The sequence below is a fragment of the Lampris incognitus genome, chromosome 18 (assembly GCF_029633865.1).
Source record: "Lampris incognitus isolate fLamInc1 chromosome 18, fLamInc1.hap2, whole genome shotgun sequence".
Lineage (NCBI taxonomy): Eukaryota > Metazoa > Chordata > Actinopteri > Lampriformes > Lampridae > Lampris > Lampris incognitus.
This window is the reverse complement of record NC_079228.1, coordinates 19791807-19814306: the sequence shown is the minus strand read 5'-3', so window position 1 is coordinate 19814306 and position 22500 is coordinate 19791807. Positions and strand designations below refer to the sequence as shown.

The following is a 22500-nucleotide window of genomic DNA, read 5'->3' as shown; positions in this document are numbered from 1 at the left end:
ATATTCCATCAGAATGCTCTCCACGGACAGTCCATAATCCAAACACTCCATGATCACACCTGTCTCTCACAAATAACCTAGACAGTGAAAGGGCTTGGTCATATCAGTTTTAGCGAATATTTTGGATGTTTTCTGATCGGGCCTTAGCCCCACCTCAAAACCAAACTGGGTCCCAGCGCCACGACACACACGCCCATTCACCCTATCACAGTCCCCTCCATCTGCCATGTCTGTGGTAACTGATCTCACAGCTCTATTGATTAGACTGTGTGCTTCATTCTGCTAACAATCACTCACTGTAAGCCAGAAGAGGAGGAACTCTTTAACCCCTCCGATGACTGGCGACCCCTCGATCCGCTCAGCTGACTGCTCAGGTTAAAGGTCAGACTAAGAACCAGATGGGGTGCATATGTGTGTGTGTGTGTGTGTGTGTGTGTGTGTGTGTGTGTGTGTGTGCGCGCGTGCACGCGTTTTGGTTTGGGGCGGGGGGGTGGAGGTGTGTGGGGGTGAAATCTCCCCCCCCCCATTTCCATGGGGTGAAGCACGGTACCTTTTTACTAAATTAGTATAACATTAGGTTGACGTGAGAGTGAGTTTTATGTCACGTGGATAGTATAAGACATAACCACGTGGTCATTTGTGGGTATTCATGACAGTCTTCATTACCCTCTATGAATATCCTGGAAGTGGTCCACGGACCATATGGTATCACAATAAGGGGGTCCACGTGCAACCCCACTATCAAACATACAGACATCCGCAAAAGCAAACACACACACACACATACACCGCTTTTCCCAAGTGAAATACAAAACACACACAAAACGTCCCTCTCCCGCATCTTCTCTCATCCATCAGGTCCTGATGTGATGACATCTTGCTTGGTGTCATTATAACCACAGCTCGCTCCTTGGGAGAATCCTTTGTTAGCGAGGCAGCAGGTGTGCTCTCCCTCGGCCAATAAACTGCCCTCAACCCCTTCGATGACAGCTAGTTACCATGGAGACTGGCTCACTGGAGCATCTATTTACCACCACCGCCACCCCCCACCCCATACACACACACATACACCCCTTCCCTAGAATCCTGAAAATGGATAAATGCCATGAATCATGATTAACTCAAGTAAAATTTGTTATTCATTAAGTATTGGCATCTGTTCACAACTGCCTACGTCCATCTCTATTACAATGCACCACAGGGGATAACAGGCGTATTCACCATAGTGGATCTATCAGTGGACTGGAAGATAGAGGCTGATCTGTCTTCCAGAAAGTATTGGGTCTATACTATAAGTTTTACCACACAGTGTCTCAGTGGGGTTTTCCTCCTCCAAGAGATTTGGGGTCAAAAGCTACCACGACAAGACTACAAAATGCATGCTGACATTGTCTTTATGCATGCTCAATAATCCAGGTAAGAAAGTCAAAGAAGGTTGAATCAGTTCATCTGGACATAACGTTTATTGACAGATACGTTCCATCACTCATCTAAGTGACCTCTTCAGTCTAAACTGACTGCAGGTATCCCCACCCTTACAAACAATACCGTATAACGACTGAAACCAAAAATCAGTTTCATATGCAAACATGGGCGTGACCATTAACTAGAGTTTCAATGGTCATTTGTACTATTCACAGACGATTGGGGAATGGACGCAATCACAGCATTGTAAGATGGTGACGAATGTACTATTAGCCCCCCCCCCCCCGGTTCAGGGGTGGTCGTTCTCTCTTAACATAGATGGCCTCTTTGACTCCTCGTTCAAACCAGTGTCCTCCCTAGTCTAGTTAATGGTCATGGTAATTTTCATACGAAACCGATAAATTAGTTGTCTTGATGCATGCTCAATAATCCAGGTAAGAGAATCAAAGAAGGCTGAATCAGTTCATCTGGATACTAGCTTCGTCTAGTCAGAAAGGCATGAACTGAGGAAGCCTCTTGGATGAGAGGCGAAACGTCTTCACGGATATATACCAAGTCCAGTTGCACTTGATTCAACTCCTTTGGATATTCATCTGGATACAACGTTTATTGACAGATACGTTTCATCATTCAATTAAGTGACCTCTTCAGTCTAAACTGACTGCAGGCATCCCCACCCCTTATAAACAATAGTACACATGGCCTTTGAAACTCTAGTTAGTGGTCATACCCACATTTGCACATGAAACTGGTCACTGGTTTTGGTCGTCATGCAGCTGTATTGTTTATAAGGGTGGGGATACCTGCAGTCAGTTTAGACTGAAGAGGTCACTTAGATGAGCGATGAAACGCTTCTCTTAATAAACATTGTGTCCAGATGAACTGATTCAACTTTCTGGGATTTAGCAAAAGTTATTCCCGAACAGCCACATCTTGCCAAAGGCTCTACTGGTAGAGATATCTCACTGCAGAAACTCGAACAATGCAACAAGTTGAGACTTGCAAGAGAGAGAGGGAGGGGAAGGAAAAAACACAAGAATCAAGCGACGAACAAAATTAAAACAAGAATAAACATGTCACTGGATGAATCGAACAATTGCTTTCAGCCATCGCGGCATCAATTACGATTCAACTGCACTGTTGATTTAGATGAGTATACAGTCATGAGTCAAAACAGTATGACCACTCACAGGCGAACCGAATAGCAATCATCTCCAAACAAGTGCACATGTCAAGATCTGGATAGAATAGATGAGAAGCGAACAGTCAGTTCTCATAGTCAACATGTTGGATGCAGGAGAAATGGGCAGGAGTAAAGACCTGAGCGACTTTGACAAGGGTCAAATTGTTATGGCCACATGACTGGGTCAAAGCATCTCTGAAACGGCAAGGCTTGTGGGTTGCTCCTGGTCAGCAGCGATGAGTACCTACCGACAGTGGTCCGAGGAGGGACAAACCACAAACCAGCTAAAAGGTGTTGGGCACCCAAGGCTCATCAATGCACGAGGGCCAAGAAGGCTATCCCGTCTGGTCCAAAATGATATAAGTTCTACCGTGGCACCAGTCACAGGACGGTTACAGGAGGAATGTGTCACAACACAGTGCACCGCACCCTGCTGTGTAAGGGGGCTTTGTAGCCACAGACAGGTCAGAGTCCCCATAATGACCCCTGTCCACCATCAAAAGCACCTACAATTGGCATGCGAGCGTCAGTACTAGACCTTGGAGCAGTGGAAGAACGTCACTTGGTCCAATGAGTCCCGTTTTCTTATTGATGACGTGGATGGCTGTGTACGTGTGCGCCGTTTACCTGGGGAAATGACGGCACCAGGATGCACTGTGAAAAGACGACAAGCCGGTGGAGAGGATGTGATGCTCTGGGCAATGTTCTGCCGGGAAATCCTGGCTCCAGCCATTCATGTGGGCATCAACCAGGTACACCCCTTCATGGCAATGGGAGTGCCTGATGGCAGTGGCCTCCTTCAGCAGGATAATGCGCCCTGACACACTGCACACGATGTTTGATGGTCATCTCCCAGCTGTACTACGGCAACCCCCTCCTTGCTGGCGCCCCGGCATCGGCCATCAGACCTCTGGAGCTTGTTCAGAAAGCTACAGCTCGTCTGGTGTTCAACCGCCCTAAGTTCTCCCACAACTCCCCTTCCCATGTCCCTACACTGGCTCCCAGTAGCTGCTCGCATCCAGTTTAAGACTCTGGTGCTAGCCTACAGGGCAGTGAAAGGAACAGCTCCTTCCTATCTCCAGGCCATGGTCAAGCCCGACACCCCCGCCCGACCACTTCGCTCTGCTGCCTCGGGACGCCTGGTTGCCCCGTCGCTCAGAGGCCCCTGCTGCCAATCGACCCGGTCACGGCTCTGTTCTGTCCTGGCCCCCCAGTGGTGGGATGAACTCCACACTGAGGTCAGGACAGCGGAGTCGCTGCCCATCTTTCGGCGTAGGTTGAAAACTCACCTCTTTAAGAACTACTACCCTGTTACTTGCTCTTATCACTTTCATTTTATATATATATATATATATATATATATATATATCGTGCTTTTAATTTAGCACTGGTTTTGCTCTTAGATGCTTGTTTAGAGAGAAGATGCACTTACGACCTCTGATGACTAGTAGTTCTCCTGATTTCCTACGTTAAATGCACTTGTGGTAAGTGGCTTTGGATAAAAGCGTCGGCTAAATGACTGTAATCTAATGTAATGTTCAGGAATGGTTTGAGGAACATGATGAAGTGTTGAAGGTGTTGCCCTGGCCTCCAAATTCTCCCGATCTCAATCCGATTGAGCATCTGTGGGATGTGCTGGGCCGACACGTCCGATCCATAGCGGCTCCACCTCGAAACCTACAAGACTTGAAGGATCTTCTACCAATGTTTTGGTGCCAGAAACTACAGGACCCCCCCCCCCTTCAGGGGTCTTGCAGAGTCCATGCCTCGACGGGTCAGCGCTGTTTTGGCGGCATACGAAGGACAAGCAGCATATTAGGCAGGTGGTCATAATGTTTTGGTTCATCAGCGTAAGACTGAATCCACTCCGGAGCTCGGCTGCACCGCAACAACACGGGCCTGCAAACGTCAACGCGGACTGGGAGACTGCTGCCTGCACGGGATTCTCATTTTACATACGGGCAGATCTCCGCGGCCCTGGCGGACCGGCAACCACCGGGAACGACAACGATGAAACATAAAGGAATACACACAGGACCACCGCCACACCACACACACACACACACACACACACGCACACACACACATCGTCTCCATCGACATATCCCATTAACGATCGCTGTCGATTATATGCAGCGAACAGGGCGGAGAGCAAAGGCGGGCATAAGCGGAACGTGATCGGAGCTAACAGCACGCTAGCATGCTAGCTCCGTGTCTCCCCCTCCCCTCCTCCTCTTCCTCCTCCTCCTCCCTCCCGTCTCCCCCCGGGCCGACTCACCGATGTGATTGTCCTCGATGTGCACGATGAGCTCGGCCAGGGACTCGAACTGGAGACCGCAACCCCCGAACCTGCAGGAATTGGAGAAGAAAGAAGCGGCGGCGATGCCCGTCATATTCACACGTTTTTCACCATTCGCCGGGGGTGGGTGGATTTATATGTAGTGTGCGGGAGTCTGGGCGGTAGGAGGAGGAGGTAGGCGTTGTAGGGTCCGGGGTGGGAAGCGGGGCAGAGCAGGGAGCAGCGGAGCAGACACCGGGCGGCCAGACGAGACAGCGGCGGACGCAGCTGGGAGGCGGGCTGGCCGGTGGGGGTGGGGACGGTGAGGAGGAAAGAGGAGGAGGGGAAAGGGGGACGTGAGCCTACGTCACTCTCTGTTTACCTGTTGTCGAGGCTTGCGTGGGTGTGCGTGTGTGCGTGCGTGTGTGAACCCCACCCCCCCACCCCAAAAAAATACTAAACGTCCGAAAAGTCCGTTCTCGTATTCAATGAAGCTGCAGTGGTGTTAACAACAAGCTCAAAGTGTACTGCCATGTGACGACAGTTTTAAGCCTGAAGAATCCTTTATAAGGCGATCCTTTCTCTAGCCTATCACAGAAAGTTGAATCAGTTCATCTGGACACAACGTTAATTAAGAGAAACGTTTCATCACTCATCTAAGTGCCCCCCCCCCATTTGTATAATCTAGAATTGGGCCTGTTTAGCATACTATGATGTTTCATGTATTTATATCCATAGTAGTGCAAAGACTGGTTTGCATAAGGAATCCTATGCTTGGAATAGGAAGGTCTGCTATTTAGGGGGGAAAAGACCCACTCCTCTCTTTTTACTAGGCCGACTACAGCCCTGGTGGCTATACTATAGGGGGTCTGTGAAGGTGAACATTGTTGACCCACATATACAAAAGTGTCATCACATCACTATGAATCAGGGAAAGGGTATTCTTGTTTTGTGCATCCTTACACAAATAGTGCTGTAACGACTTTGTGCAGTAATCTATGTAACAGGATCTGTGCGATTTTATTTAAATGATCCTGTGCAATATTATTTACTACTCTGCAATACTTTATGCTGCATGCTGCATTTGCACTCACATTCATATTCTCATTTTATACTTATATTTTTAGCTTTTGGTATCTTGTACATAACCTTTAACTTAGCACTCTTTTATTTTTGCACTTCTCTTCTATTGCTGTATATGTTATGTGTACCATGTTATGTGTATGCTATATGTACCATATTGTCCCTAGGTGTGAATGTGTCGGCCCTGTGTTAGACTGGTGGCCTGTCCAGGGTGTCTCCCCGCCTGCCACCCAATGACTGCTGGGATAGGCTCCAGCATCCCGCGACCCCGATTGGGATAAGCGGCTTGGATAATGGATGGATGGATGGATGTTATGTGTTACTAAGGGCATCATACCAAGTCAAATTCCTCATATGTGATCATACTTGGCCAACAACTCTCTAACTGTGAACTCATGCAGAGATTAAAGAAACAACTCTGCCATCAAGATCTTTTCTCTTGAGTGTAATTCATCTCCCCAATAAGTTTAACCACCATTTGGGTATTCAGTCTTCCTTTGCCGTCTGTATCCAAAGGTGGACGTAACCAAATTGCCCTCACCTTCTTCCTACTCATATTTGTCATGGGAGATTTGGCTCTCCATAAGGCCTCTCCTGCAGAGTGCAGTCGCCTCCTGACTGAGACACACTTTGTCAGCAGCTTGGTCTAACTGGCTGCCCTGCTGCAAGCTTCCCAAGAGGTACGTCCAGGTTGGCACCTACCAGCTGGCGCAAGTACAGATAACCACTGTCTTTGGCCTTGCTGAGGTTGATGAAGGTGAAGTGCATCTAGGTACTAGGCCGGGAGAATACGATTACAGGCTGTGTAAATCAAAATAGTAATCATGAATTGAGACTGTATCTGCATCGTATAACTCAGAATACAATTTGATCCAATTCATTATCACCGCTTGTGAAAACTGGGCTACCGTCTCCAGATCGGGCTCATTTAAAAACCTCGAGGGGTAGGTTCATCCAAGTGTCAAAACGACGTGCTCTCAAAAGAGCAGATGTGGACAAACTAATGTGTTCTTGAACGTCCAAGGAAAAAAACTTTTCTCAGTTCCGTTGTTTGCAGCTTGGTAAATTACATTTGGATTAAAATCTTTCCGACGATCAATTGTTTTGCTTTTTTGTTACGATGTAGGCTCCACGTGGGGGAAATTTGCCATAATTGGATTCTGGATGGTTGGATTCTGCGTCTAAGGTCATTGAATTTCTGTGATAATGTACCAAACTTTATCCTGACTCGGGCCCTAAAGCAAGAGTTTATGAGTATTTTTGGAAAAGACATCAATTGAATATTTTTAAATTCCTAAAATCATTCCTTGTGTGTTGATTTTTTTTTTTTCTGTGATGGCCTGGCGGCCTGTCCAGGGTGTCTCCCCGCCTGTCGCGCAATGACTGCTGGGATAGGCTCCAGCATCCCCACCACCCTGAAAGCATGATAAGCGGTTTGGATAATGGATACATTTTTTTTTTAAACGTGATGACCATGATTGGCAGCATAGTGACCATTGTACATTTCAGAGCCTAGCCAAAGCAAGCAAGCAGAGATGGCCTTGTACCACTGCATGCCCGCAGACATGTGTGTGTGCGCGCGTGTGTGAATATTTATATTGCATAAGCCATTAACAACAGAATCAATTATATCCATAAAGTTTACTGATTAATGTTCTTACATCATGACTCAGTGGTGTATGGGAGAGGACTCAGTGCGGCATCTATGTACGTTGGCTGCCAGAGAGAGGGGAGAATGTCTTTAAATCACTGGGCACGGCTAGCCAGCGCCGTTTGGCTTGCGTCGGGGCTGTTAATCGAGCGTTAAAATGGCCGTCATAAACCACCGGCCAGAGACTTCGGCAAACATCCTTAGGACAAGGAACATGGTCGCTTTTTTTTCCAACCGCCCCTCATCCATCCTGGCATGTGAACATACACTTGCGCACACACATGCAGCATGACAAAACACTGTGACACGCCGTAGTACGCACCAGAACTAGCAACCTTTAGGCCAGACGCGCACGCGCACGCGCTCACACACACATCGTATAGACATTCTGTGACATCATCATTCCAGCACAGATGTTCTCTCTTACATACGGACACACCGACACACTGAACATATTGTAAGCATTCTTGTTACACACACACGGCGCATCAGAGCTGTGACAGTGACGCAGTTCTTAACCCCATTACGTAAATGAGAAGTGCTAGCATCTGTTGTCAACAGGGAGGGAGAAAGAGAGAGGGGGGGGGGCGGGTGAAGAGAAAGCCCTGTTGAGTTTCTGCCGCATGACATCATCTGATTTATTGGGCCAGGGTTTGTGGATGTTGTGCCAGATTACAGAGTGGAATAGATTACAGAGTACTATGGATTATCAGATTATCATGGTTCGGTTTCATGGTCCCCGCTAAGGACAGATAACACCCAGCCAATAGGGGTGCACCTCTTCTAAGTGAACAATATAAAAACTCAGATGTAAACACGTTATTATTCCACAGGCTTCACAAACTCAAAACCAAATCACATACACACACACACACACACACACACACACACACACACACACACACACACACACACACACACACACACACACACACACACACACACACACACACAAAACAGTGCATATGTCTTTCCAGCAAGTACTATATTTTTGGACAGTGTTGGGTGATAAATCTAACTGAAATCCGGGATGGCAATATTAGATTACAAAAAACAAAATAGAAGTGATCTTTTTAAAAAGTGTACTCTCATTCCGGTTACTTTTTCCAGATAAACGTGGGACTAACCCAATGATTTATTGATCTACATTTTCAGAGGTTATCTTTCATTAATAGCAGATATTACCATTTGAAACACAACTCCACATTGAAGATGACGCTATGGCTGTAGGTGGATTGAGGTCAGTGCGTCTGTTTGACCTTTTTGGTTTGACTTTTGACCATGCACACTACATATTTAGAGACAAGGTGATATCAGACCAAGTATGACCAGCTCCTGGGCGAGCAGCTCTGGACCATAAACAGCTGCCATTTTTGCTCTTAAAAGCTGAGCCAACATTAAAATGCCAAGCGATAATGGTTGGTAATAGCCATTGAGTTATAGAGGTAGTTGTTGTGTCAGTGGTCCTGTCTGTTGTAGGGCACCGGCTAGAGACTTACTGGCTGCAGTCATGCACCTGCTGGGCTCAACGTCACTTCTAGTGTCTAATTTTACACGTTGCACTGTTCTCTCCCTCCAAAGATGTGCTCTGGTTTAATCTATTGTAATTAATTACAGCGAAACCCTCTCTAAATATCAAACAGAAAGGACTTCATTACCCAGGCTGCACCATATTGTGCACTAGTTGAGTCTCGGGCGCTGTTGCTCCACTGATATTCTTATTTCCATTTGATGTTTTAATTAAGTTGGATTCATTGCCACTTGCATAGGAAAGTGTGTTCTGTGCACGGGAGAGCAGAGAAAAATTATATTTTGATATTTTATGCAATGATACACGTGATAATGATTATGTTTTAGATGATGGATCAGACATACCTTACACCAAAGGGACTGCATCATTGCAACACAATGTTTTAGCCGTTAGTTGTCACTTGCTGATTGCAATTTACAATTGAAATACATGTCGTCTTTATTGCAGAAAAGGGCATATTGTGAACACAAGCGATGTCTCTTAATATCTGTACCTTTTAGTACCTGTTATTCACTGTTATTCACCAAATTTAACACCCAAGGGATCATTGACATGCATGCCAACATGACCACACTGTGCCTTTACTTCTTCTTCTTCTTCTTCTTCTTATCTAACCCTATTTCACCTCAAACACCACACAAGAATAAGCACATAGAAATGGGCTTTGGCCTTTAAAACTCCCCTCGCCTTCACTGCAACAACACTGAATGATTCACATGCATATATATATACAGGGAGGAGCTTGGCTTGCACTCTGAGATTACAATTTCCTGTTTTCACTGTTGCCATGGTCACCGGAATTTGCATACACTGGGCGATTGGTGGAGGATGAGTCAGTAGGGTTTGGTCTGGTTTCACACTTCAATCACAACAAAACCAGATTCCTCTGTTTAGCCTCAGGACGACTGGAGGGCCGGAAAGCTGGACCAAATATGACTCTGGTATTCTAAAGCAATGGAAATCTCCTGTTCTTTTCTACAACCAGAGAGAATTCCTGCTCAGTGTTTTTGGTTAATGCCGCTTCAAAGTCCAGTGTCATTCCATGGTCATATTATAAGCATCCCACCCTCTGGTCCCGGGGAAAAGACAATATTTTGACGATGTGCAAATATCTATTTGGTAAAAAAAAAAAACTCAGTGGAAAAAGAAATGAAAAAAATAATAAAACTCATCTGCCTTACTTAAGGCTATTTAGATGGGCTTGTATGAAAGACTGTTAGGACAAACAGGAACAGGTACAAATGATCTTTTTCAGTAGGCCACAATAACAAAGCGAGGGCGTTTTCTCTGGGGCTCAGAAAGCTCTCAGCACATCGCCAAATGTGCACCACTCAACAAAACAAGTCTGTTCTGTTCCCTATTCATCACTTATTTACTCCGAGGAGCTCCGTTACTCCACCTGAAAACACAGGTGAGAGAGCAGCTCCCTCCCACAGTAGTGCAGGCTTGGCGGCCATTTAGTGAGGGGGCTCTTGATGGTGGGAGTGCAGTGTGAGGTGGGAAGGGGGGCAGGGTACAAGTTGTTGCCATCAGGTGGGGAAACAGAGAGTCAAAAGGCAAAGTTATGAATCCTATGATGATGATGATGATGATAAAAATGAATTATTATTTGCTTTTTGTTATTTGGAGGCAGCAGTGGCCTGGATACCTCAGCTAGGAATAATGGAATAGGACGCCGGTTCTGTTTTGTGGGTTTTCTTCTCTGAACTGGAGCCATGATTAAGAGGGACGCCCGGGGGCATTTGTATTGCGCAGCTAGAGGTGGCACGCCATCCATGATTGGACTACGACCTCAGATCAGATGAGACAACCCGCTGAATTTAAGCATATTACTAAGCGGAGGTCCATGAATACTGGGATGGCATCTAGTGTTTAACCTGTGCCCCCGTCCATAGGGTTAGTGGTTGTGCCAGGAAGGGCATTCGACGTAAAATTTCGCCAGATCATTATGCGGATTGACAAGACCGCCATCGGTGTTGTGCCCTCACCAGGGTACCGATGGAAACTGTCGATTCCGCTATGGCGACCCCTGGGAAACAGGGAACAAGACGAAAGGAGAAGAAGGAGGCAGCAGTGGCGGTTAGTGGAGGGGGGCTTTTGAACACCGGATCGACAGGTAAAATCTGGACCGGGATGGAAATGAATGATGCTCTACCCTCCCTCAACGTTGAAATGCCATTGAGCAAGGCACTTGACCCCAGCATCTCCAGCGGAGCTGGTCATTGGCCTACAGTAAGAGACTGTGGTTGTGCTGGGAAACTCCCCGTAACTGTGCGAATGTGAAGCAGGTTGCTGAAGAAGAGCATCCGTGCTCAGCAAACTTGCCCTTTTATTATCATTATATTATTAGTAGTAGTATTAATAGTAGAAGTAGTACTATTAGTATTAGTATTATTACTTGTTAATAACACTTTTAAAGATCTGCTTTACTCTTTAGGACTCAGTATATGCCATCTATTATGGTCATGGGCGATCTTTATTTGTCGGGACAGCACGTACAATCCAGTGTGTCCATTGGATGAAACGTTTTGAACAGTCCAGTAAGCGCGCATCATATAGCGCATGACAGGGTTGAGGATATCCGGTTGTTAAAGTAAATTCTGACTTAAAAAAAAAAAGAACAACTTGATACGAGGATTAGGGTGTCCTGCCACGGGCATGAGTGGGGGGCACCGCTTCATTGCCAGCCCCGCCCCCTCCCCCAACTCCTCCTCCTCCCCCCACCTCGTCCAGTCACGTAGTGTGTATGTATGCATGCGAGTTAGTGTCGGCCTGTCTGTCAGCCTGTCAGACTTCTTCCTCCCGACTGCCGGGCTCATTAGACCCGCCCCCTCTGAACGGGACCGCAATGATTTAGAAGTTCAGGAATCCCACGTGACGTCACCTCGGGGGTGATGTAATGCTTCTGTAAATAGAATGTATTGTAATCTCGTTCCAGTCCAACGTGGTTCCTCTCCCAGTGCCGCTTGTCGTCTGCACTTGTAGGTAAGCTTTCACAACTAACTTTTTCATTCACAAAGCGACGGACCACTAAACGGTAAAAAGCTTCGCCGCCTGACAGTTTATCGGACTCAGATAGACTTTTGGAATATACTTTTTTTTTCCTTCGTCTTCTTCTTTTTTTCGTCTACCGCCGCGGAGAAGTTAACGGGACCGCTTGTCCCGTTTTGGCTGATCGGTCGGACGAGTTGAGTGTGAGAGTCTATTTGGGGGGTGTGACTGCACTCCCCAGCCGTGCCGTGTCGGGCTGTTTATGAGTCGGACAGGTTGCTTATGGAGAGATACATATCGGGTCATGTTCTGTAGCCATACGGGGACTGTCTGCCGCAGGACTTGTTTCCTATAAAACCGCTCCTCTGAAGTTCAAACTGGTTCGGACGAGATGATGCTGACATTCGAGTCTATCAACTGGAGGAACCCAAAAGACTTTTAATAGACAAAGGTTTGGATCAGTGAATATTTTGGATATAGCTAATGCTTGCCGGCGATTTTCCAACTCTTTAGTGTGTGTGTGTGTGTGTGCGTGCGTGCGTGCGTGCGTGCGTGTGTGTGTGTGTGTGTCAGAGCGACAAAAGGAGAGGTATAGTCCAGCTGTTGAGACCATATGATGATCATGACTCCAGAGCGATGACAGCGATAGGTTAAAAAAAAAACAAGTAAAAAAAAAAAACAGTAAAACGTCCATTTGCTACTTGGATCCAAGAGCGCCCCAACTTTTTAATTTTCAAAAGCTATACAACGTTAGAGTTAATCCATCGTGTTCTGGCTGCATTTTGTTGGATTTCCTGTTGGATTTATGTATTAAGGGTGACGTCATCCTGCAGGCCAATTGAAGTAACCAAATTGACAGAAGGTTTTGCTGGAAATTTGCTGAGTCTGCTTATCTGTGAGGAGTGCTGCTGAAAAGAAGAAAGCTAATAGCATGCTTCCCTGCTGTTTGCGGTGGTGGGGGGGGGGGGGGCGGGGGGCGTATAGTCGCCCCAACTGTTAGGTGTCTAAACGGATGATGATGATGATGATGATGATGATGTTATGGCTGATGATGATAGCAATTCAGTAATTACTCGGTAGTTAATTACTGACCCATTACATCTATCTATCTATCTATCTATCTATCTATCTATCTATCTATCTATCTATCTATCTATCTATCTATCTATCTATCTATCTATCTAGCTCTCGATCGATCTATCTATCTAAACAGACATATATGACTACTCACACTTTCACACAAACGCTCATCTATGAAGTCACCACTTCTTGCCTGTACTGGAGGGGTGGAAAATGGGGGCTGAGGCAGGCTCAAACCTGTTAGGAGTACAGTACATCCCCCCCCGACCCACCCTCCCTGTGACGCCTCCTATTCTCATTCCTTCTTTTCTCTTCCCCATATGTCCTCCCCACTCTCTCGTTCTCTCTCTCTCTCCTCATCCCTCACCTCCACTTGCCCTTTCCATCCCTCTCTCCTATCCCCCTTCCCTCTCCACCCCCCCCAGACCATTCATTTCTTATGGAGGTGTATACTTTTGCCCTTGTTCTCCCCTTTCTTCCTTTAAGCTCTCGCTCTTTGCCATAACATCAGGACCCACTTACTGCTGAGGCTCTCAGCAGCCTTCCCCTCACGGAAAGCGCAGGTGTGTGTGTGTGTGTGTGTGTGTGTGTGTGTGTGTGTGTGTGTGTGTGTGTGTGTGTGTGTGTGTGTGAGAGAGAGAGAGAGAGAGAGAGAGAGAGAGAGAGAGAGAGAGAGAGAGACAGAGAGAGAGAGAGAGAGAGAGAGAGAGAGAGAGCGGGAGAGAGAAAGAAAGTGTGCACATGTGTATCCGCGTGCACATGTGTGTTTATGTCTAGAATGAGAATTTGTTTTATTTGCCAAGAACACTTTGACTAGGAATTCAGCTTTTGTTGAGTTTGATATGTTGCTCACTTTGATGCTTCATGCAAACACAAATTTAATATTAGAATTATCTCAAAGTGTGGCATTAGCAAACTCCCCTCATTATGCAAGTAGTGGATACCATCAAAGTCACAGGTACCAGTCTTGACAATATTTTCATCATGGGCTCCATCATTATCATCACATCATCATCATTATAAACATCTGCACCTGTTAAATCCCCAATATCGCTCTAACAATGCTACATTATTGCACTTTGCAATTATCAGTGTGTGTGCAAGTGGGAGGTTGTAAGTCAATGAGGGGTCAGTTAAGGTTGCACCCTCCTGACCTCGGTGTCCTCTGTGTAAGTGTATGAGTCTTCTTGGGCCCGTCGATTCAACACAGGGCGTTGTGGAATGCCCGGGGTCATGGAGTTGACCGGTCCCCTCGGTCTCAGCGGAAAATGAAGGGCCAGCAGTGGCAGCTAACAGCAGCACTTCATCCAAGTCATAATTACTGGTCATCAACCCTTACCTCCCCTCCAACCCCGTAGCTCCCATGTTTTAATATCTCCACTAGAGTCAACAGGGTCAGGCTTAGATCAGTGCCGCAAGCATGCTAGCTTCTGGACCCTGCTGGGTCTCTTTAATTTTTGACGATATCTTCTTTACCTAGTTTTCCCATCTTTTTTTTTCTTGCTCTATTTGTTTCTCTTTCTGCTTTATACCTTGTATTGTTGTGATGTTGTGGCTTGTTTTAATCACACTTGTAACATCAGTGCAATTGAAGAGGAAGTATGTCATCATGTGATGCTCATCTAACAAAGCACGCATAAACCCCCTATGGAATCTAGTAATTTTCTCATTTAAAGTAACAACGGTAGTATAAAACATAAGTTACAGCGTTGCCGTCAGCCATTAAAAACTGCCGTCTTAATGTGTGGCACAGCCACAGACGCTGAAAGGATCATTTTGCATGAGATAAGGTTCCTTCTCAGTGGGAAACATCCATCATCCACGGCACCTGCCACAGCCCTGGTCCCTGCTGCAGTCCAGTCAGATTAAAGGACAAGAGCATTACATTTTTACATTCAAAGATTTAACTCAGGGCATTATACAACATAGGAATAGAATAGAATAGAATATGATTCTGATTCCACAGGCTACTTCAGCTTCTCAGATGCTACCCAGTGAGAGGTATTTCATCATGTAGCATGTTGATATGATGTCTCCTCTGTTCTCTTTGGGCAGGTTATTGTCTGTCATGAATGACACACAGGACAGACCTTACCTATGCGGCGCTCCAGGCTGCTCTCAGGTCAGTGACATGTATTTATGTGTGTGTGTGAGAGGAAAATAAACAAACAGAAAGTGTGTGTGCGTGTGTGTGTGTGTGTGTGTGTCTGCACATGCAGTATTTGTACTTCTGGGTCATGTGGCATAGGATTTTGCGGAGTAATTAATTCGACTCTTTAATAAGAAATTTATAAACTCCTTGGCCCTGAAACTGTCTCTGCAAGTGAAATAAAAAATGCCGTCTTTGTAGATATATTGTTAATGGAGACAATGCATAGATAAGATGTCCAAAATATGACAAATAAAGTGTTCCTGATTCCTGGAAACATACCAAGGAGTCTGACCTACAACACTCAAGACAATGTAGTGTTCCTCTTGCAGTAATTAATATTCTGGAATACTCCCGATTGACTAGGGCCATAGTAATCAATTAGTCAACAGCTGTCACACATCACGACTGCTTTAACTGAATCTCTCGTGTAATGTGTCCCATTATGCGTTTGTGTTTGTCTCCTTATTCGTCCTTGATCACTCCGCTTGCGCTGCAGCGCTTCCAGTCAGAAGACCACCTGATTATCCACAGGCACAAGCATGAGATGACCCTCAAGTTCCCTGCCATCAAGACGGACATCACGTTTACAGGTGAGACCGACACAGGGGATACCAACCAACAGCAGTGCAGACAGAGCCAGCCGGTGGCACGTCGCCAAATCCTTCATCCTGCATCTTCCCAAGGGCTTGATCTGCATTTCACAAATATTTGTGCTCAAGACACATTTCTTTGTAAAGCATGTGTGTGGCGACGTTGTTCTACTTGTAATCTTTAGTTAAGAGACGTTTCCCTTATTTACCAACCCACTTTGGTCCCCATATCGTCCTTCTATCTTACTGAGGTTATACAGCATGAAATCAAATAAACCCGATACAGGCCTCCTTCACATAGCAGACAGTGCTCCGTTACAGAGCCGCTCGTGTTGCAGCATGTACAGCATCCTAAACCAAATTAGACTAAACATACTGATGCAGCCATTATAGAACCCTCTGCCTCTTTATCTCCGGTATTATGCGTTTGGCCGCACGTGTGGGAGTGTGTTGCCTACACGGCCTCTCATAACTGTGTGTGTGTGTTAATCTCGCAAACTACTGGACTTATCAGCCGAAAGAAATATGCAGGTATGACTGTATGATGAAGAGCCCCTCGTGGTCAGTGATTAAAAACCTTCGAAAAACGTTTTGTTCTCGCTATCGCCGCCTCCTTCACTCCCTAGCTCGCTCGTCCAACGCTGCTTTCTGTCGCTCGCAAAGGCATTATGCCTCCTACAGACTGTGCGATTTTAACACTCCTTTATTGCAAGCCACACTGTGCGATATGGATCTAATAAACTTGGGTGCGACATCAAATTTGATGTATGTAGACTGTAGGATAACACCATGGTAGAGGATGCCGGAACTAAAAATGGCGCCTGTTCATTCCTTTTTTTATTTTTGCAATTACAAAACATTACAAGATACATTTATACACAAAGATACATACATAAACAGATACAAGTAAACCACTTGCCAGAGGGAGGGAATGCATATTATAAAGATGCCATCAATACCAACTCAATAGCATGAGACCACCGATGAGTACAGATGTATAGTGTTCACTCCTTTCACATTGGTAGATGACCTAAGAGTATCCAAACAATTGCTCACCTGGCGCATTCGCCGAAAAGGTTTCCGACTTCCGGGTTACTTCCGGGAACATGGGGCCCACTGAATATGCGCAGTAGTGTTCGTCCTCTTAGCCTAGAGGCATGATGGGAGTAATTATGGAAGGCCATTCGAGCAAATAACCTTAGAAATTTCTTGTTTACAGGGCATTAAAATGCGTGTTAACATGTAGAGTTCGGTCATGTTAACGCGTAATATTTTTACGCCTCAACACAACAAATATTGACATTAAACACGTAATATTTTTATGCCTTAACACAACAAATATTGACACGTTAACACAATTGCAGTTGGAAAGAAAGTTGCGCAGCGCCATCAACGTTTCTTCTGCTTCTGAAACTTCACCGTCTCCCGCTGAAAGTTTAAACTGGCTTCTTCTAACTACAACCCTGGCTTACGTTTCATACACGTCATTTCCTTTACGCTATACGTAGGTGCCTGCGGGGGGTCTGTAACGAGTGCCTAGCATGTGCGTAGACGCTAACATCAGTAATTTATGCACAACGTGCACCCTTGCGTTGTTGTGCGACATCACTGACGCAACCCTCTTCATGAATATGTATGACTGCCATGATTCAAGGTCCCTCATTGGCCACAACCAGCACGTTAACGTGTCAATATTTGTTGTGTTAATGCGTAATAATATTACCAAACTCTACGTGTTAACACGCATTTTAATGTTTTGTAAACAAGAAATGTCTAAGAGGTTATTTGCTCAAATGGCCTTCCATATATGCTAGCGGACTTCATGGATGCATAAGACTACCGCGGCACTTACTTGGGACTTGAAACCATGGATGTATTTATACAAATGGCAATACCAACCAGCAATGAAGATAATGTTCCAAAAAGCAAAGCAAAGATCCTCGTTCCCGAGACACAACATGACCGCTCGTAGAGAGCTCGTACTAATACATCCATGGATAACACCTACTGAATCGCAGGCTACGACGCAAGTCCATAAAAATGTCATCAGCGTGCGTGCCGCATCCGCGCGTGAAATCAATCTATGTAGCTGGTAGAGCAACATGACGCCCAGCGGGAATCGAGTCCTTTTCGATAGTCGCCACAGCTCGTTTTGTTAGCTCGTTTTAGTTCCTTTTGTTGGATCCATCGCATTTGGGTCACATTTACTAACAGTCTGTTGGTTTGTGTTTGGCGCCACTTATGATTCTTGCGTCGCGTTGATCAGTACGTCATTTCGTGCTGCATTTCTATTGGTTGGTTAGTAGACGTAGGTCGTAGCAGCGGTCACATTGTGAGATGGTCGTCCTAAATGTCTGACATTGTCCCAGGTTTTATCCCAGGTTATCTTCGGTCGCCAGACCGTAATAACGGCCGTCTTTGAACGTGTCTCACAGTGCGACGTAGGACCACCGTTTTGGAGCCACAACCAAGATATCGCCGCGTTTAGCGCTAGCCATCTTTCGTCTGAGATGGCGCAAATCGCACAATCTGTAAAGGTTCATTTATGCTCAGCGTTAAAAACGTATACAAATACGGCCGGAGCCTTCTGTCTGTACCCTGCGTTCATTTCGTCCGTATTTGTGCACGTTTTCTGAAAGTTTACGGATACGGACGGTACAGAGCAGTACCACCGGAAGTCGTAGGAGGCAGTTTAGCCTCCGACGACTTGTTAGTTCAAGCAAGCGAGACACGACGAAGACATTTGCGCCCGGGTAGCGCAGCGGTCTATTCCGTTGCCTACCAACGCGGGATCGCCGGATCGAATCCCCGTGTTACCTCCGGCTTGGTCGGGCGTCCCTACAGACACAATTGGCCGTGTCTGCGGGTGGGAAGTCGGATGTGGGTATGTGTCCTGGTCGCTGCACTGGCGCCTCCTCTGGTCGGTCGGGGCGCCCCCGAATCGGCGGAGAGGAGGTGGAGCAGCGGACGGGACGGCTCAAGAGAAGCTGGGTAATTGGCCGGATACAAATTGGGGAGAAAATTGGGAAAAAAAACAAAAAACGACGAAGACATTTTAAAAATGGCGGAACTCCGAGGGGAGGTTTTGCGAATGGGCGAGAAAATTTAAACATATCTATGATAATACCTCGCGCGAGCACAGGAACAGACGACGACCTCCTCCACCGTTTGTTGTCAGAAATTTTTGACTCTGAACTGCCTTCGAATGGATGTGTTGCTTAACGTCCACACCAACGTAAAGGACGCATGGTATATGGAGTGACGTCACATCGTTTGAAATTGATGTATTTATTTTCGTACGTAAAGGGGGCGTAGAGCCTTAAATCAACTGTACGCATGCGCGGCTCACTTATACAGTCGCGTTAGATCGGGCAGCGATAGCGTCAAAACTAAAACATAATTACGAGAAGACGATCGTATTTAGCAAGCCAGCAAATCATCCACAGCTGATCTCAGCACAGGAGAAATGGAGGAGCACTGGATGAACCAAAAACAATTCACATCGCCGCCACACGGAAGTGCCATAGTCTCCGACGTTAAAACTCCGCTATAAAATGTAATTTGAAGACTAGATGTCTTTATTCATGATCAATAAACCAGGTAAGAAAAGAAAATAAGGATAAATCAGTTCATCTAGATACAACGTTTATTGACAGATACCTGTCATCACTCATCCAAGTGATCTCTTCTAAGTCTAAATTGACTGCAGATGTCCCCGCCCTTATAAACGACACAGTGGCACAACGACCAGTTTCATATGCAAATATGGGCGTGACCTTTATGGTATAATGGCCATGTGTACTATTCACAGAGGATTTGGGAATGTTTGCAATCACAGCATTGTAAGATGGTGACAGATGTACTCTTATGCCCACCCCCTTGATAGGGAGGAACGCTGGTTTGAACATGGAGTCGTCTAAGTTAAGAGGGAACGACCATCCCGGAACCGGGAAGGGGGGGGGTCATTTGCATATGAAACTGATCGTTGGTTTTGGTCGTTATGTTGTTTATAAGGGTAGGGATTCCTGCAGTCAGTTTAGACTGACGAGGTCATTTAGATGAGTGATGATACGTATCCGTCAATAAAAGTATCCAGATGAACTGATTCACCTTCTTTGATTTAAAGAGCAAAATTAATCATAGTGTAAACTACTAATAAGACACGTTAGCCCCTAGCTAACGAGTCTGACCCTTTAGCCGAGCGGTTACTGATGTTGCCTTGTGGTGCAGTACACCTCGTATCGAATCCCGCACCGGGCAAGAAAATAACCGGTTACATTGGTGGCAGCGGTGGGATCCGGAAGTGTGCAGATCCTCAGAAGTCTCTTCGGAGCGCGGGAATAACAAAGGGCGAGGGCGCGCTTCCGGGGAGGGTGACGACTGTAAACTACTAATAAGACACGTTAGCCCCTAGTTAACGGGTCTGACCCTTTAGCCGAGCGGTTAGTGACGTCGCCTTGTGGTGCAGTACACCCCGTATCGAATCCCGCCCCGGGCAAGAAAATAACCGGTTACAATAGTTTCAGCTGGAATCCATCTCAGTAGCTACAATAAAACACCTTCCATGGCTGAGCTGTTTTCCTACCGTTGTGTCATGAATGAAAGTCAATCCGCAGAGCAACAATTTGCCTTGATTCATTTTATATCACGAAAACCGCAATGGTTAAACTTATTTGAAGTCTTTTAATAAGGACTTTGAAATTATGATAGCCTGATCTCTGTCATGTCATATTAGACTTGGTCACTATCGTGTGAGATTCCACCTTGGAGGCTGCACATCCACAGACTGACGGAAAACAAAACATTTTGGTAGATTTTTTTTTTCTAGCTTGGGAGTTGCACATTCACTTTTTTCCCCATATTTGCCGTTCAGTTAACTTGGGCACTGCATCCGTCTGTGCATGTAGAAGGGGAAATATGTATGCCTGGTGGAGATCTGCACTCTACTCTGTTTTTTTTTAAGAGCTGACAGTCTTTTCAGTCAAGCTTTGATGGAATTTGAACCAAGGTCACTGTGTGTGTGTGTGTGTGTGTGTGTGTGTGTGTGTGTGTGTGTGTGTGTGTGTGTGTGTGTGTGTGTGTGTGTGTGTGTGTGTGGTGAGGGGGTACAGATGTTCCAGAGGTAGTACACTTGACCACGCAGCTATGGCTGGGTATTAAAATTCATGTATTCAGTGTATATAGTGCATTCACTTTGACAGGAAATTGTTACTGATGTCATGATCTGTAGCAACCAGCCATTGGATTGTCAAAATGTATGCATTATCCATAACTGGACATGTATAATGTGTCACATTATGAATTTTCCAGTTCTACTACACAACAATTAAGGAAAAACAGGTTGTAATCGACCTGGAAATCCTGCATCAGACCTCCATGTCTGATAATTGTGATGGAACCAAGAATTTTATGGTGCACTTCCTACTTGCACTGCCATGAGACAATGCACAGATCTGTGGTCAAAACACTTTCACAATCTGTCTGTAACCATAGAAACGGCTGTCTGTCTGGATGTAAACATCGGTATGACCTCTGACCCCTCCGGTTACTCTTCCTTACTCCCCTCTGCAGCCTGTTGTGTTTCTTGCAGGAAACCCCGTGTCAAAATAAAGACCAGCTGACCTTTCACCCCTACATGTTTAGACGACGCAGAGAGGCAGACTGATCTTATCGCAGCAACAGAGAGGGCTGAAGGAGAGGCCCGTTTGTCTCCTCTTTGATGCCAGGATGACAGTTTTCCAAACATATAAATTCAAACTGGAGAGGCTACTGTGGCTAAAAGGCGATATATGTGGTTTTCTTATTTTGGTATATGTTTGTGTGTGTTTGCAGATCAGACTCCAACCCCAACTCGATTCTTGCGAAACTGTGACGAGGTGGGCCTTTTCAAAGAGATTGAGGAAGAGTTTCTCCAGGCACAAGAAGAGGGAAAACAACAAGCAGGTAGAACTACAAAACCATGACAAATCCCATAGAAAACAGCCAAAACTAAGTATTAAGTGTCCAGCTACCACTTACGGCAGAAGAGAAATGACAGGATTGAAAAAAGCAACACTAACAAACAACACATACTTGTGCCTTGAAATGGATAGGTAGCAATTTGATTGTGAGGTCTGTCAGGTTCTGTGTTTTGAGTGACAGTTACGTGTGAGAGAGATAAAGGTCGACAGAACCCAATTAGATGACTGCAGATATCTGACCTGCGGCAGGAAAGACACACCAGGCGATCACATTCTCTCCCTGTAATTAAACAGACAGAGACCAAACGCACAAACACACACGCATAAATAAATACAAACTCACACACAAAAGCACACACACTCACACATCATCTCCGTCCCCGTACAAGACACAATACACATGGAATTATCTGGATTTAGGTACTGTACAGCTCAAAGTTGTTAGTGCAACCCAATTTCCGCCACAGGCTCTTTCTCATAATGGGTCGTCTTATCTGAACCAACACCAACCCCAGCATCAGCTGAAGCCCCAGCTGCAGCTCCAACACCCGCACCAGCCTCAGAGTCAGCACCCCC

At 45.8% G+C, this 22500-nt stretch overlaps 1 protein-coding gene and 1 pseudogene across 1 annotated transcript in view; one reads left to right on the top strand and one right to left on the bottom strand.

Annotated features, from left to right (window-relative positions):
* jazf1a (JAZF zinc finger 1a) overlaps positions 1-5127 on the bottom strand; it is a 14374-nt gene extending 9247 nt beyond the window's left edge. The window contains exon 1 of the mRNA XM_056298854.1: positions 4887-5127. Coding sequence (XP_056154829.1) covers positions 4887-5001 — 115 coding nt within the window. The 5' untranslated portion in view covers positions 5002-5127. The remainder of the gene's footprint in view (positions 1-4886) is intronic.
* A 7016-nt stretch (positions 5128-12143) lies between these two features.
* Positions 12144-22500, top strand: part of LOC130128928 (cyclic AMP-responsive element-binding protein 5-like) — a 14224-nt pseudogene continuing 3867 nt past the window's right edge.